Source organism: Apis mellifera, linkage group LG1, assembly GCF_003254395.2.
Source record: "Apis mellifera strain DH4 linkage group LG1, Amel_HAv3.1, whole genome shotgun sequence".
NCBI lineage: Eukaryota > Metazoa > Arthropoda > Insecta > Hymenoptera > Apidae > Apis > Apis mellifera.
This window is the reverse complement of record NC_037638.1, coordinates 14,881,420-14,899,357: the sequence shown is the minus strand read 5'-3', so window position 1 is coordinate 14,899,357 and position 17,938 is coordinate 14,881,420. Positions and strand designations below refer to the sequence as shown.

Here is a 17,938-nt window from a genome sequence, read left to right as displayed (position 1 = left end):
TTATATATTAGAAATTGAAATACTCGTAATAAAGAACACGCCGACGCTTCCTGTGATCTTGGACTGTTTTAATTGTTCTAAAAGAATTAATTTCCTTTTTTTCAATACATCATACCATCCTTTGTTATCAATTTCTTTAGAAAATATAATTACTAAAAAATAAAAAATACATATGAGTGTATCTATAATATGAAATGATTTGATTGGAATGATTTTATTAAAACACGTGATTTATTTAAACACGTGATTCGATAAAATATATATATACACATATTGCCATACAGTGCTCAATTAATAACTTGTAAGTATTTTAATCCAATAATTGAAAACAAAGAGTAATTTCCGATTCTTATAAAAGTCATATCTTAATAAATAGGTCCATCGTCTAAATTATCGTCTTCATCGTCGTAACCTTCTCCATTATCGAAATAATTGTTAAGATAATCAGTTCCTTCATCCATTTCCTCATCCAGTTCCTCTTCTTCATCCTCCGCATGCTCATCATCTTTTTCTTCTGTTTCTTCTTCTTCCTTTTCCTCTTCTTCTGTATCACTTTGTTGTGAATTCTCTTTTTTCTCTAATTCTTGCAACTTTGATTCAACATCAACATTTTTTTGCTTTTTCAATGGCTTCTCAAATTTTTGTCCTTTACGTTTTCTTAGCTGAGGTTTTAATTCTGCTGGCATTCTGCTCCAATCGTATCTAGTCTCATAACTACTTTTATCTGTAATCAAATCTTGGTATCGATCTGAATACCTTTCAATATCTTTTTTAATTATAAGAGGTAAAACATTGTTAGATGATTCTCTCATATATTCTGCATATTCTCTCTTTAATTCTAACAGATAACTCATTTCTGTATTAATAATTAATGGCATTGGTTTGTATTCTAAAGAAGGATATTTTGGTGGAGGTTGTAAGACTGGTGGTGGTAATGCCTCTCCTTTAGTAAAACCCAATTGTTCTGTGCTAATTGACATAGAAGGTTTGCCTCTTCCTCTGCCACGCCCAGCCATAATAATAATACACGTATTTTATTCTCTAACAATAAATTATTTTCTAACATTTAGTAAAATTAGTAAAAACAATATTTATTTGAAATCTATTGGCAATTTTTTCTCTTAAGAACTTTGATAATTCTTCTCAATTGTGATTGTAAAAAACACTTCAGAAAATATTTCGATTTATTTTATATCTTCTGAGTCATAAGCTGTTTTTCATCATCTTTAACAAGTTCTTCCTGTTTAATTATGAACACTTCCTTATCATAAATCACTTTAATAACCAGAGAACAAGAAGGACATGTGGCTTCTTCTATTCCAGCAGCTAATTCTGATTTAGATATTTGAAACTGATCTCCGCAAGGGCATGGATAATAATATATTTCTTCATCTTCATCATATTCAAAATCTTCAATTTCTACTTCATCATGATACACTGACATAATTTTAATAATACAAGATAATCTTGTAATCTATAGTTTAAATAGAGGTTAAAAGTAGTCACCATAATAAAGTAAATATACTACTATAAACTGTATATATCATATATAGTTATGAAAATAATAGATAGGCTACTCTATGGAATAAAAAGATTACGTATTCGTTTTTCTTTTTTCCTTTTTCTTTAATACAAATAATTTTAAAATATCTATTTAATAAACATTTTGAAATACAAAAATATAAAATATTTATTTACAAAAATGAAATAAATATTTCTACAGATAATTATATATTTATATTACTTTCTCTCTTTTATGTTATGTACAAATTTTTAAAGAATTTAAAAATTCTTCGTATTAAATCATTTTAATACTTTTATATAATACATTTATGTAACTTTTAATATTTAAAATTGTTAATAGTTTATAAAATATGAAATTATATTTAGTTAATAAAGATAAAAAATATATATATATTTATCTATTCATAGAATGATCATAAAAATATATCGAGTTTATAAAAAAATTATTTTTAAAAAATTATTCGAAAAAATATATATACTATATTTTATTTATTTTTATTTTATTAGAATTTGTATGTTGTTATTATATAAATATGTTGTTTCAAAATTTACGTATAAATAATTTTAAAAATCATTAATACTCATATATAAATGAAATTTCGAAATATATGTATATCATATTTAAAAATAAATTTTTAATAATTTTAATAATACAAATTGAAAATATATGTACTTTATTGAACTCAGCTGTTTTCATCAGGTGATTTTGACATTCTTATCTACTTTCAGATTAAATGAAATCATCTGTTACAACATACATAGTTCACATTATACGTCTGACATGGAAGAACATACACATAACTTATGCGCCAGTGTAACTATTGATATAAACGGCTATAACAAGGCCTTTTAATAACTTTTTCATAATTTATAAAATAAATATATCAATGCATTTTTCTTGATATAAAAAAACATAAAGGTAGGTTATTCGCATTATGTAAATAAAACAAAATGAACGAACATTTTATTATAATACAGTATACGAGATTTTATCAAAATGTTTACGAAATGTTACAAAAATATATTTTTTATGTAAAATAATCAAATAATAAATCCACTGCCATTCTTTTAATATTTCTGAATATTGTTTTAACTTATATAAGTAAATCGATTATTTAAACATTGTATAACTAGAAATATATATTTCTATTATATAGTTATTAAAAATTTTCTTCTAAAATTTTTATTTTTTACTCTATTTATTAATATATTTATATTTTTTTATTCTATTCATTAATATAATTATATTTTTTATTATATTATCATTGTTTATCTTTAACAATAAAAATTATGAGGTTATAAAGAAAATAATGTATTTATATATATATTAATATATATATTATATTAATATACTTAATTAAGTATATGTAATAAATATGAAATATGTAAATTAAAACATTTCTGAATTATTAAAAAAAGATATTTAATAATATAGATGTCAACTGAAGAATATGACACTGAAATGGATTATTCCGACTCAGATTGCGGAGATCCAGGTTATGAAGATTATTATAATGTGCAACCATGGGATGGTGAAGGTGATAATGATATAGATAATGATCAAAGCAGAAGAGATCCTGAATATGCTGTATATGATTGTTTGAGAATTGAAGAAGTGGAAAGACTTTTGAATGAGGATGTAGAATTGTTAAGTAATAGTCTTCATATAACACCATCCTTAGCCAAAGTTTTATTACATGCGCACAATTGGACATTACAAGATATCATCACAAAATACCGTACCAATGCTTCCAGTTTATTAATTAATTCAAAAATAAAACCATTACCTCCATTGGATTCATTATCAGAATTAAAAAATCAAAGGAATGGATTATGTTCAGTTTGTGTTGCAATTTATTCAGCTGAGAAATTTTCTACATTGACATGTGGACATTCATTTTGTAAAGACTGCTGGTGCATGCATTTTGAAGTACAAATAACTCAAGGTATTTCTACAGGTAAGTCTTATTAAAAAAAATGGATCAGATTATTGAAATCTTTTTATTGAACTCAGCTAAATTAATTTAAATTAGGAATAAGCTGCATGGCACAGGATTGCAATGTCTTAGCTCCAGAAGATTTTGTTTTATCTCTTCTTACCAAGCCTAACATGAGGGAAAGATATCAACAGTTTGCTTTTTGTGATTATGTAAAATCCCATCCACAATTAAGGTTTTGTCCAGGGCCCAATTGTCAAATGATTATGCGTTCAAAAGAACAAAGAGCAAAAAGAGTGATGTGTTCATCATGTAAAACTGTATTTTGGTATGTATTCATATTTCTAAAATATTTATAATTTTAATCACATACTTGTTTAATCATACATATTCAGAAATAATAATAATTTTAAGTTTTCGATGTGGTATTGATTACCATGCACCTACTGATTGTAATACTATGAAGAAGTGGTTAACAAAATGCGCAGATGATTCAGAAACAGCTAATTATATTAGTGCCCACACCAAAGATGTCAGTATTTAAATTTTATATACTAAAATATATAGTGTGTATAGTTTTATAAAAGAAATAATCTTTAATTTATAGTGTCCAAAATGCCATATTTGTATAGAAAAAAATGGTGGCTGCAATCATATGCAATGTTATAATTGTAAGTATGATTTTTGTTGGATGTGCCTTGGAGATTGGAAAGCACATGGAAGTGAATATTATGTATGTTCACGTTATAAAGAGAATCCTAACATTGCCCATGAAAGTGTACTTGCACAAGCAAGAGAAGCTCTTAAAAAATATCTTCATTATTATGAAAGAGTAAGAATTATTTCTTTTTAAGATTAATTTTATGTATAATTTTATTTATACTTTTGAATATCTTTTAGTGGGAAAATCATAGTAAATCATTAAAATTAGAAGAGCAAACATTGGAAGCTATAAAAATGCAAATAAATAAAAAAGTAATGAACTCTAGTGGAACATGGATTGACTGGCAACATTTATTTGCAGCTGCATCACTTTTAACACGTTGTCGTTATACTTTGCAATATACTTATCCTTATGCTTATTACATGGAACCTGGTCCACGTAAAGAATTGGTAAAAATTTATTTTAACTTTTAAAATATTAAATAAATTTAGAGATGAAAGAAATACTAAATATATATAATAAATATTTATAGTTTGAATATCAACAAGCTCAATTGGAAGCAGAAATAGAAGATCTTTCTTGGAAAATAGAACATGCAGAAACAACAAATCGTGGAGATTTAGAAAATCAAATGGATATTGCTGAAAAGCGTAGAGTTACTTTACTAAAGGACTTCCTTGAAGTATAAATATTATCATAATTATGATCATAAATATTCTATTATATCAATCTCTTTTACAGTCAGGCCAAACTTATAAAATAACTATAGTTTAATTCTTGAAGTATTATATTCCAACAGTTATTATTTTTTATATAATATGTATTAGTTAATTATTTGCTATAAAAAAAAAAGAAATGCATAGAATAGATTAAATTGACGATATTTTAGAAAGTAGAAAAAAGATAATGGAAATTTGTTGAAAATTTAATTACAAGTAACTTTAGATTAAAGTGTTTTTTAATGATTAAGCAATTTTTAAATTATCATTTTTACTATAAATACACACATACGTCTTAAACTTTTGTTAAGAAAAATATTTGCAGTATGAAAATGAAAATGAAATTTATTTGTTGGTTATGTACTCTTACATAAATGAAGAATTCTATAAATAATTTTTAATTCTATAGATTCTATAGATTCTATAGAAAAAAATGAGAGAAAGAGAGAGAGAGAGAGAGAGAGAGAGAAAGAATCACTGAAAAAATATATAAGAAAGTATTGATTTGTATTGACTGATTGTTAAAATTTGATATAGAATGTATAATTTGCTAGTCTAAGAGTATTCCATGAATATTATATAATTACAGTGCTTTCTACAAAATTCATATTTAAGATTTTTATTGATTGACTATTTCTATTAATGCTTATTGCACAATTTACACAGAAAAGACAGAAAATATAATATGAATCATTGATTTCATGATAGCATTACATTACTTATTTTATCAAATAAAATTAAATATGAATTTTATTTATCCTCAAATATTCCTCTAAGCAGTGTTATTATTAAGAAATATTTCAGTACCAATAATTAAAAATAAAAAAATAAAAAAAAAACAACAATAAAAAAAACAAAAAATAGCCTAACAATTTAATCAGACGCTACCTTTATTATGTAAATATTGTGGTAATGTAAAAAAATATATGTGACATTTTCTATAATTAAACTTAAGATGCATGCAACGATCAAGAACATCCACTAAAAACATAACATAATTAAACTTTTTTTCAATTATTTATATACAATACTTTAGAATAGATACAAATGATTTTAATAAAGAATCCTATTTAAACTTAATGGCCATTGTGGGAAATAAATGTAACAATTATCATTAAAAGAAATAAAATTTACCACAATAATATATCTTTTTACAAATATTTTATATATAATCATTAAAGTGAGTCATAAAATGTTGAATACATTGAATTACTATACATTGAATTAAAATATTATAATAAAAAACATTTAAAAAATTATTCTAATTTTGAAAAACTCGCTCTAAAACAAAATTTTTGTTTTTTCATATTTTAATGTATCTTATATATTATATAATGTATATAAAATATTTTTACAATACATTTGTAGGACATCTTTGATAGATTTAGTCAAAATAAATATAAATGTTAATATTTATATTTAAAAAAGCTTATTATTAAATAAACAATTAAATAATGAATAATTAAAATTTGCATTAAAAAAAGTTTATGTATACTATACTATGTATACTTTAAATGTAAAATATAAAAAAATAATTATCAAGATGAACATTTTTGAAATATTAATATTTGCTTAGAATTTAATTATAAAATATTATTTTATCATTGTAAATTAAAGTTAAGTATAAAAAATAATGTTCATTCTATATTAATTAATAAATAAAAAATTTACGCATTTTCATACCTTTGATGAAAAAACAATAATAAAAGTATAACTTAAAATTAAATTAACTCAATATAATTTAAATATCAGCAATATTAAACGAAACTAAAAATAAAACAATAAAGCAATTTGATATTTTAAATAATTAACTTTTTAAATTTCAATATGATATTCAAAATTTTTTTTTTACTATCAAGTTGATATAAAAGAAAAATTTTATATCATTTCATAATATATAAAATATACTAAAGATTCAATATTATAATTTTGTAAAATCGTACCTATATATTATAATTTTATAAACTCGTTTCTAAATTATTAATCTAAATTTTAATCTAAAATGCTTCTTAATAATAGATAATAATACAACATGAATACAATTCTTTTAATTTAAAAACAATTTATACAAATAAATAAATAAATTATTTTAAAAATGAAAAAATTAAAAATTTTAAAATAGTGTTTTTTTAAGTAAAAATTGATAAATTGTATTAAAAATTAATGTTCAATGAATAAATGTATAAATTTTTGTTATATTTTTAAAAAATTAATATTATTCAAATAAATTTTATTTGAATTTCTGATAATGATAATTTATTTTATTTTTATTTATGAAAAGTTTAATCATAGAAATACGATTAATGCAACTTTTAAAGTGATATTTTAACTGATATTAATGGCGCGAAAAATTGTTACATATTTAACTTTTTAAAATTTTAAAATGGCGCGTTCGATTGATTGTTACGGTTAGACAAGCAGACTGTAGACTTCGTGAAATCGCGATGTATATATTGCGAAAATATCGAAGTATTGACGGATTAGCGAAAAGAGCGCTACTCTTCTTCTGTTAAGCAGTAGAGAAAAGTTTATTATTGTTGTGATAAGCAAAGTGACAGAAAGAAAACATAGTAAAAGTAAGATAATCACGCTTTTCCATATGACAGACGGGCCTGTCATATTCTATCAAAACGTATATTTATCTTTAAAACTTTCAAAGATATTAATACAACAATGGCGATGGGTAAAGGATTTCGCGTTTACGAAAAACTAAAGCCACCTAGTCCTCATTCACTTATATTAGAACAACGAAATCGAAAGGAAACTGTTCTTTTTGAATCACAAGCAGTTGCTGTACTTTGTAAGTATTTTTATCATAATTAATATTTTTTTTAAATATTCTCGATTTTTAATTTTTTAATTTTCTTTTCTTTTTTAAAATTTTATTTTAAAAAGTATAGAAATAAATATTTATCAAATATGTATTTTATAATTTTATATACCCTATATGTATTTTATAATTTTGAATTAATTTACAGCTGCTGAAGAAACAGATACTTTAAAAGGGAAATACACAAAATTATTAGATGCATATGGATGTTTAGGTGTCTTGCAATTAAATGCAGGTGAAAATACTTTATTGTATCTTGTTCTTGTCACTGGTTGTTTTTCGGTTGGTAAAATAGGAGAATCAGAAGTATTTAGAATTACACAGACTCATTTTGTACCACTTCATTACACACAAGGTAATGAGGATCGTGTATCTGAAGTCAGAAAAGTTTTAAACTCAGGTACATTTTATATTTCTTGGTCTGCTAATAACCAAGAACCTCTTGATATTACTCTTAGTGCACAGAGGCGATGTAAATCTACAATAACTGATAATAGATTTTTCTGGTTAGTATCATATATATGCAAAATTTTAATATTAAATATAATATTAAATATTAAATTTAATATTAAATATATTATTTTTTTTTTTCTTATCAAATAATAGGAATCGAATGTTACATATACATTTACTAAGATATGGTGTAGATACATCTCATTGGTTACTTAAAGCAATGTGTGGTAGTGTGGAAATTCGAACTGTATATGTTGGTCATAGACAAGCTCGTGCTGTTCTTATATCAAGATTGAGTTGCGAACGTGCAGGCACAAGGTATTTTTAATTATTTAATTTTATTATTTAATTTATTTTTAATTAAATATAAATTATCCAATGTATCTAATCTAATAAATCTAATCTAGTAAATCTAATAAATCTTGAGACAAAAAATTATTGACTTTTTTTTATATTTTCTGACAATATTCAATGAACAGATTTTCAAAAATATATTTTATTAGGAAATTATTTTATAAAATTCAGTTATAAGAATTTAAATCTAATTTAAATCTAATTAAAGATAAGATTAATAAAACAATTTTTATTCATTATAAATCTAATGTAAATCAAATTTAATTTTAACAAATAAAAATTCAATTAGCAATTACTTTTATTTAGAATGCATATAGAAAACTAATGAAATTAATTGTTATATTATAATCTTAATAACGAATCAACATAGAACATCTGTTTTTCATTATTACCATTACAATTCAGTTTGTATATGGATTCTTCTTATTAGATATAATATTAAATTTCAGAGAAACATAATTTTTGAACTCTTGCTATTAAAAGTGATATTTTTAGACATAATTCATTGAATACAATCAAAAATATTAAAAAAGTCAATAATTTTTTATTTTTTTTATTTCAATTTAATAATTTAAAAATTTTTTAAATATATATTCTATGTATATTTTTATATATAGTAATATTATGATAATTCAAACAGCAACATTTTCATAATAATAATAAATATAATTTTTATTATTTTTAATTATACAATTATAATTAGAAAAAAATATATTTGTATATTTGATAATTTCATCATTAAAAATCAAAATTATATTTAATATTAATAACATATTATAAATTTATCTTATTATCTAGGTTTAATGTCAGAGGAACTAATGATGATGGTCATGTAGCAAATTTTGTAGAAACAGAACAAGTAATATATTTAGATAATGAAGTAACCTCTTATGTGCAAACTAGAGGATCAGTTCCTTTATTCTGGGAGCAACCTGGTATTCAAGTTGGTTCTCATAAAGTGAAAATTTCTCGTGGTTTTGAAGCATCTGCACCTGCTTTTAATAGACACTTAAATATAATCAAAGAAAGGTATGGGCAGCAAATAATTGTCAATCTTCTTGGATCTAGTCTAATTGGAAGCAAAGAAGGAGAAGCAATGTTAAGTCAGTTATTCCAGACTCATCATAATATGTCAGAACATAATGATGTGCCTCATATTTTATTTGATTATCATCAAGAATGTAGAGGTGGAAATATGAAAAATCTTTCAAAATTAAAAGCAAAAATAGATAAATATTTAGAATCATTTTCGTTGTTTTATGCAGCTGGTAATACTGTCATTCTTGAACAAACTGGAACTATTAGAACAAATTGTCTCGATTGTCTAGATAGAACAAATTGTGTACAAACATTTTTTGCATTAGAAATACTTGGCAAACAACTTGGATTATTAAAATTACTTGAAAAGCAACAGATGGTTTCAAGATTTGAAGAAGTATTTAGACAAATGTGGATCAACAATGGTAATGAAGTAAGTAAAATATATGCTGGTACTGGGGCAATTCAAGGAAGTTCAAAATTAATGGATGGTGCAAGATCTGCAGCTAGAACAATACAAAATAATTTATTAGACTCCAGTAAACAAGAGGCTATTGACATCTTATTATTGGGATCAACATTAAATACAGAATTAGCGGATAGAGCTCGGTTACTTTTACCTTCAAATATGTTACACGCTCCACCCAGTGTTCTTAGAGAAATGTGCAAAAGATATAATGAATATGTAACTACAATGAATCTTAGAGTAAGTGTGGGTACTTATAATGTTAATGGAGGAAAACATTTCCGAAGTGTTGTATATAAAGATGTATCTCTTTCTGATTGGTTACTAGATGCTCCACAAAAATCATCATGTAAGTTTAATTTAAATATAAATTTAAATATGTTTATTTTTATTAATGAAATATATTTTTATGAATTATTTATTTTTTTATAGCTCTAGTATCAGTCGAATATGATAATGTTCCTGTAGATATATTTGCAATAGGATTTGAAGAAATTGTTGATTTAAATGCTAGCAATATAATGGCTGCTAGTACTGATAATGCAAAAGCTTGGGCAGAGGAACTACAAAAAGTACTTTCCCGAGATACTGAATATGTTTTAGTCACCTATCAACAGTTAGTTGGCGTTTGTCTCTATTTATTTATACGACCTAAGCATGCACCTTATTTAAGAGATGTAGCTGTAGATTGTGTTAAAACTGGATTAGGAGGTGCAACAGGAAATAAAGGAGCTGCAGCTATTAGATGTGTATTGTATTCTACGTCTTTTTGTTTCGTTTGCGCGCATTTCGCTGCTGGACAAAGTCAAGTTAATGAACGTAATGCAGATTATGCAGAAATAACACGAAAAATTACATTTCCTATGGGAAGAACATTGAATACTCACGATTATGTATTTTGGTGTGGAGATTTTAATTATAGAGTTGATATGGATAAAGATGAAATGAAAGAAATGATAAAAAAAAATGAATTTAATCAAATATTACAATATGATCAATTGAAGGTAAATATAAAATAGATAGTCTGTACAAATTATAAAAAATACTGCAAAAAATATTTTTTTTAATATTTTGAAAATAGGTTCAACAGAATCATGGAAATGTCTTTAAAAATTTTTTGGAAGGTCCTATTATTTTTGCTCCAACATATAAGTATGATCTTTTTTCTGATGATTATGATACTAGTGAAAAATGTCGTCAACCTGCATGGACTGATAGAATATTATGGAAACGTCGAAAACAAGTACCTGATATTGGTTAGTTTTGTATAATTATGATTTTGATTAATATTTTCAATTTCAATTTTTATTAATAATAATATTTGCTTTTATCTATTTTAGATTCTCCTACAGATTGGAATCCAGGAAAATTGATTCATTATGGTAGGGCAGAATTAAAACAAAGCGATCATCGACCCGTTATTGCTATAATAGATATAGATATTCATTGTGTTGAATCTGAAAAACGTGAACGAGTATTTAAAGAAGTGATTCAAGATTTAGGTCCACCTGATGGCACTATAGTAGTAAAAGCAATTGAAGAATCAGATGATATAGATAGCGTATTTGATGAAAATTTTATGATGGCATTATTACAAGATTTCTCTCATATTGGTGAAGTAATTCTTGTTAGATTCGTTGGTGAAACAATCTGGGTAACATTTAGAGATGGACAATGTGCTTTGTCAGCAGCAAGAAAAGGTATGACTCAAGTATGTGGCCAAACTTTAAAATTATCTTTGAAATCACCGAATTGGGTGCAATTAATTGAAAAAGAAATAGAACTTTGTAGTAATACTACAGTTGCGCAATTTGTTTCAAATTCTGTAATAAGAAATTCAATTCAAAGATTAGAACAATTAGACATAGGAGAACGGTCGTCTTCTAGTAGAAGTAGTCCAAATGGAGTAATTCCACCACCTAGACCAGCACCACCAGGTCGTCCAGCTCAACTACCCAAAAGTCCAATACAAGATCGAAAACAAGGACCACGTGCTGGTGTATTTAGCGTGTTGCCCAATCAATTCTTAACACCATTATCTAGAGAAAGAGTAGAATCTGAACAAAGTGAAAGATTATCACCAGAATCTGCAATTTATGAAGAAATATTGGATGGATCACCTAATTATCCTATACCAAACCGTCCACCACCACCACTACCTCGTACAGATCCTTTGCAAGAATCATCTAATAGATCACCCAGTTCTAAACCACCTCCGCTACCCCAAAGACAAGCTCCTCCTCCTCCACAACATCCTCCACCTATTTTACCTACTTCAAATGTTCCGCCGCCAATTCCAGCAAGAACATCAGGTGGGCCGCCTATTCCAGCTAGAAATCCACATTGAATCTATTTAATTCAAAAAACAATTCAGAATGTGTAATTGTGTAGTTAATTTATAAATATCGATAAAAATTAACAGAATAGATCGCTTCTATATAATATAAAACTATATAGCATACCGCAAATTTTAAATTTATTCTGTGATTATTTTCATTTATTTGATAAAAATTCAATTTTCAAACAACATAAGAATTTAAGTTTTTACTCGTGCAATTTGCATGTAAAATTTATTACTTCAAATTGATTATAAAAATAATATAAACCATATACAGAACTTACAAATGTATGTAGTTTAAAAGTTTCTTAATAATTGTTAAAATAATTGAAATAATTATGTTAAAAAAAATGTGCTGTTGAAAATGTTATATTGATATAACTTTCTGAAAAAATTTATTGTGGCTAAATATAAAAAAAAAAAAATACTGTTATTGCTATATTGCTCTATTTGAAATAAAAAAGCCACAAAAGTTATATTTTTTTGATATATTAATTTTATGATTAATGTTAAAATTTATTGACTATTTTTCCCCCTTTATTTATATATATCTTGCTATATTTTTTTAAAATAAATAATTAAGATGATTTTTTGAAAATTGAAAAATTTTAAGCTTATTCCTGAATATAATGTTGAGAAAAGTAAAAGACTTAAATAACAGTATTCTTATAAAATATTTTCTATAAATATACATAAAGGTCATTATTATAAAAATATAGAAATATCAATCAGTATTTTGTTAGAAAAGATATTACTATATTTATTTTATAGCTTCACAAGTATTGTATTATTATACATATATGTATAATATAAATTGATACAAGTAAAATGAGATTCTGTTTATACAATGAACAAAATATTCTTAATTATTCTATAAAATTCGGAATAATAAGTACTTGCGCGATTATTTTTTTAATATTTTTTTAAAAAGATCAAATTACAAATTAAATTCAAATTATGAAAAATATTAAAAATGAATTTTTGTAATTGAATCATATATTTTAAATGTAAATAGAGATGATGTTAGTAAAAATTTTTTAAATTTTTAATTTAAATGATACACATTTTCTGAATGCATTCATTACTTTTTAAAATTCATTATTTTGCTAATATCACTTTATACTTTATAATATAAAACACAGGATTTCAAAAAAATACTTTTTTAAAAAAAATTTTATTTATTTCAATAATATAATAAAATTGTTTTCTAAATCTGTAATTAATCCTAGTATTGTCATTTATTTGACAGATAGTACAATAATGACAATACTTTAAATATTATTTAATGATACGTATAAAAAAGTTTTACAAAAATTATTATCAAATTTATCTTGTATATAAATATATACTGTTAACACAATGAATTGTGTCTGTCATTGTTGTATGAACAATTTATTATAAAAGGATTGAATGGCTTTGAACACTGTTATGGAAATATATTTCCATTCAGTATAAACATATTTCTTTTAATGAATAAATTATATACAAAACGATATTACTAAATTAATAGCTAACTAATTTCTGATTAATATACTAAACATATTTAACAGATACCAAATATTTGTTTATCTGCAAATAATATTTATTTTTATCAAAATAACATATAATTTCAATTTTCAAATATTTTAATTTAAAATTATTTGTCATTTAAAACAAATCAATAAGTTTAAAATTAATTAATTGCAAAGAAGTGTCATAAATTTTAGCATAAAAAAAAATATAAGAAATGAAATATAGGATTTAACAAATTATTTCATGATGTATATCCAAATATTGTAAAAAAATGGAATGAGAAAATGAAGATATTGCATAATTGGTATATATGAATATACCCAAAACATATCTGTTTTTAACAATTTTCAGTCTCATGTGTATCTTTTGTGCTTAGACAAGTTTATACACCTTGAATATCAATTTACTCTTTTAAATTTGAGTATTAGAATATTTAACTTAATAAACCACAATTACTCAAATTGTTTTTGATTATAACATCAGTTACAGCATCAAATACAAATTGAATATTAGATGTATCAGTAGCACATGTAAAATGTGTATAAATTTGTTTCTGATCTTTTCTTTTATTTAGATTTTCAAATTTCATTTGAATGTAAGAAGCACATTCTTCATAAGTGTTAGCACCTTTATACTCTGGGAAACAAATAGTTAATGGGCTCCTTGTGATCTTCTCTTCAAAAAGATCTTTTTTGTTTAGAAATAAAATAATTGATGTTTCAACAAACCACTTGCTATTGCAAATAGAGTCAAATAGTTTCATTGATTCTATCATTCTATTCATTTCTTCATCCTCTGCAAGTACTAAGTCATATCCACTTAATGCAACACAAAAAATAATAGCAGTAACTCCTTCAAAACAGTGTATCCATTTTTTTCTTTCTGATCTTTGACCTCCTACATCAAACATTCTAATAGAACAGAAAAATTTTAACAATATAAAATTCATAATATAAAATTAATGAAAATATTTTAAAATTAACTTACTTAAAATGTAAACCCTTAAAAGAAAAATGTGTTTCCACTATTCCTGTTGTCTTTACACGTGTTCTAAGAACATCTTGCTGAGTAGGAATGTAATTAGGCTGAGCTATACGATCTAAAGCATTAAGATAATATGCTGCTGAATCATTTAGTTGATATTCTCTACTGCGGGTGAAACAAAGTTGTACTCCAGCATCCTGCCATAATCGTTTCATTAATAATGCCAGTTCCCCAGTTAGTTCACCCTCCTCTGCAGCAGAAGCTAGGGTAAAGAATTGACGTGCTATATCCTATAATATAATTAAATTTGTTGTTACTGATAAAATATGTATGATCTAATATATAATACATTTTTATGATTACATAAGACATTTTTCACTTAAAATTAATATGTTTACCGCTTTATTAGGATCTGCAAAGTCAATTCGAAGTTGACCCATGGCTCTAATTATTGTCATAAGACTTTGAACTGTATTACTGCAAACTACAGGTTTATATTGTTCACATTCTTCTTTACTATAGCCTGTTTCATGAATAATTTTCATTTGTTTTACTATAGTAGATTTTCCAGATTCTCCAGCTCCTTAAAAGACAAACATATATTCATATGTTTAATGAATATATTATATGTAATATTTGATTTTCATTATTTTTTCGTCTTAATAAAAAACATTAATATTCATAAATCAGAATCTATCTGACTATAACTATAGATTGAGAACGTGATATCTAATGATTCATTCTAAATGATGATTCAAAGTTTTCGGAAAATTGCCCGCAATATACTTCCATGATTACAGAAATCCAATAATTGATGAGAATATAACTAGTGTGAAAAAATTATTTAGGATAAGTATCAAACAATTGAAATATTATCTTAAAAAATTAGTGGGAAAACAAATGAAAAAAAAGTTTCTTTGGTGATCACATAGTACAGTGATCTACTTTTACAACAAATCATTAAAACATTGTGGAACCATTATTTCCGAGAAAACACATAATAAATAAAAAAAGAAGAATAATTATTAAAACAATTATTCTAGATAGAAGATACATTAATGGAAAGAAAAGAAGAAGAAATTACCAAGTAGGAGGAGTTTGACCTCACTAGCGGCCCGCTCCCCATCAGCTCTAAGATCCTTGTCGATCTTCTTAGATCTTTCTGCAGCTTCTTTCTCGCCGGTAGTACTCACCGCGCAGCCCATTTTTGCCGGTGATTCTTTTTATCCGGTGAAGATAGAATGAACACCATGTACAGCGCTCTTCGAAACAATTAATCGCGCTGCCGTATATGACACTTGTTGCACGGACGTGTGGGAACCGCCCGCACGCGGTTGTGCTCGCATACACACACTGATTGGATGTACAGTCTTACACACTTGCGTCTATATCCTCCGTCAATATAGGTATTATCGTATACTACATGCATACGTGCGATCTATTTCTCGTGATCACTTGTTGCTTCCCGTCAGAAACGATGCAATGGACCTAAACTCTACGAACTTGCAATACCGGCACAATCATTTCACATACAATCTATCTACTCTATTCCTTGGTGTACGAACATAAGCAGGATTTGTGAAAATCTTTCGATTACGATCAACAACCAATCCATGTAAAGATTGCGAATACTTCCAGGCCAATGAAAATATTAAAGAGATATTTGTTTGAATTATAAGCGCCATCTAGCTAAAAATCAAAGGTCGGTTAGAGAATGGGAGGATCATCTTATAATATATTTCATTCGATGATTATATTGTATACATTTGGGTCTATGGGCCCCAATAAAATTTATAAGTATACGCAAATGAATAATCATTTGTAACATATACCTTATTTTAATAAATATTTATATTGTTATGCTATTTTGAATTATTGTATTGCATCATAAAAAATCGAATGAAATATTATTTTGTAAATAAAAAGAAGAAATATTTATATTTATAGATCAAAAATATTTATTTATTCTCATATAAAAATAAATTTATATTTAATTTTTGTTTAGAATTCGTCAAATATTATAAAAACTGAATATATAATATTATATATTAATATAGTATATAGTATATATTAATAAACTATATATTAATATATATATAGTAATATATGTTATAATACATATAAAATGTATAAAATATATATATAATATACAAGATATTAATATATTCATAGAAAAACTTTAGAGAGTCAATTCTAGAAACAAAAATTGATATACAAAAATATCTGTTAAAACTTAATTATTAAATTATTAATAATTACATTTTGATTAAATGAAACAAAATGGAAATACAGTAATATAGCTTTATCTCCGTTACAACGCCGCACCGTTACACCATCACATTCTATCTTTGCCTTAATTTATTTAACACAAATTTAAATTATTTAATTATAATTCAATTAATAAACTTTAATTAACATTTTTGTATTTTAATTTTTATATTTTGTATTTTGTATTTTTTTATTTATTTTGATTTTTAATCGACTCTTTCATTAATATATTAATACTCTACACATATATAGCATATTTTATTTGATTATATATATTAATAATTAATAAAACTTCTCATTAGTAAAATGTAATAATATACAATGTATATAAATAACATCATAAAAGAAATAACAATGCATAAGAATATAAATGCAATATTTAGATTGTAATCTAATTTCATCGGAAAAATAAATATTTATAATTATTTTATTATTATATTTTATTATTATATTTTATATTATATTATTATTATTCCAATGATTTTTTATTATACTCAATTTCTAATATTTCATATTCTATAATTTTTTAATATTTATGAATATTGATGTATGATTTCACAATCGAAAATTAATTCACTAATAATTCAGCATAATAATCGATGAATGATGATAAGATTAATCTAAAACATTTCAAATTTCAACGACAAATTTGTTTTAAAAAAGTTAAAACAAAAAAAAATATAAATTTATAATATATAATATATAATAATATATAATAATTTATATATTATTATATTATATATTTAATATATATATTATTTATATTATATATATATATAATATATATATTATAATTATATATAATAATTTAATAATAAAAGTGAATAAAAATACTTATATACTTATATAAA

At 24.2% G+C, this 17,938-nt stretch overlaps 5 protein-coding genes across 5 annotated transcripts; 2 read left to right on the top strand and 3 right to left on the bottom strand.

Annotated features, from left to right (window-relative positions):
* Positions 1 to 212: 212 nt before the first annotated feature.
* Positions 213 to 1,088, bottom strand: LOC102655679 (DNA-directed RNA polymerase III subunit RPC7-like). Its single transcript, XM_006570730.2, has one exon. It carries the CDS (start codon positions 1,014 to 1,016, stop codon positions 366 to 368), a length of 651 nt encoding a protein of 216 aa, XP_006570793.1. The 5' UTR covers positions 1,017 to 1,088; the 3' UTR covers positions 213 to 365.
* LOC100578901 (DPH3 homolog) lies at positions 909 to 1,539 on the bottom strand. Its single transcript, XM_006570729.3, has one exon. The coding sequence runs from the start codon at positions 1,442 to 1,444 to the stop codon at positions 1,190 to 1,192; it is 255 nt and encodes an 84-aa protein (XP_006570792.1). The 5' UTR covers positions 1,445 to 1,539; the 3' UTR covers positions 909 to 1,189.
* A 727-nt stretch (positions 1,540 to 2,266) lies between these two features.
* Positions 2,267 to 4,977, top strand: LOC552264 (potential E3 ubiquitin-protein ligase ariadne-2). Its single transcript, XM_624640.6, has 7 exons — positions 2,267 to 2,443; positions 2,960 to 3,482; positions 3,558 to 3,789; positions 3,876 to 3,993; positions 4,069 to 4,293; positions 4,362 to 4,574; positions 4,658 to 4,977. Exons 2-7 carry the CDS (start codon positions 2,960 to 2,962, stop codon positions 4,811 to 4,813), a joined length of 1,467 nt encoding a protein of 488 aa, XP_624643.2. The 5' UTR covers positions 2,267 to 2,443; the 3' UTR covers positions 4,814 to 4,977.
* Positions 4,978 to 7,229: 2,252 nt separating this feature from the next.
* LOC411705 (synaptojanin-1) lies at positions 7,230 to 12,409 on the top strand. The gene is made up of 7 exons (XM_395173.7): positions 7,230 to 7,644; positions 7,823 to 8,180; positions 8,281 to 8,445; positions 9,280 to 10,334; positions 10,418 to 10,989; positions 11,067 to 11,241; positions 11,326 to 12,409. The coding sequence occupies exons 1-7, from the start codon at positions 7,518 to 7,520 to the stop codon at positions 12,330 to 12,332; spliced, it is 3,459 nt and encodes a 1,152-aa protein (XP_395173.2). The 5' UTR covers positions 7,230 to 7,517; the 3' UTR covers positions 12,333 to 12,409.
* Positions 12,410 to 13,478: 1,069 nt separating this feature from the next.
* Positions 13,479 to 16,506, bottom strand: LOC411704 (guanine nucleotide-binding protein G(i) subunit alpha). Its single transcript, XM_395172.6, has 4 exons — positions 15,904 to 16,506; positions 15,218 to 15,402; positions 14,823 to 15,109; positions 13,479 to 14,746 (listed from the first exon to the last, which is right to left on the bottom strand). Exons 1-4 carry the CDS (start codon positions 16,022 to 16,024, stop codon positions 14,269 to 14,271), a joined length of 1,071 nt encoding a protein of 356 aa, XP_395172.2. The 5' UTR covers positions 16,025 to 16,506; the 3' UTR covers positions 13,479 to 14,268.
* Positions 16,507 to 17,938: the final 1,432 nt, after the last annotated feature.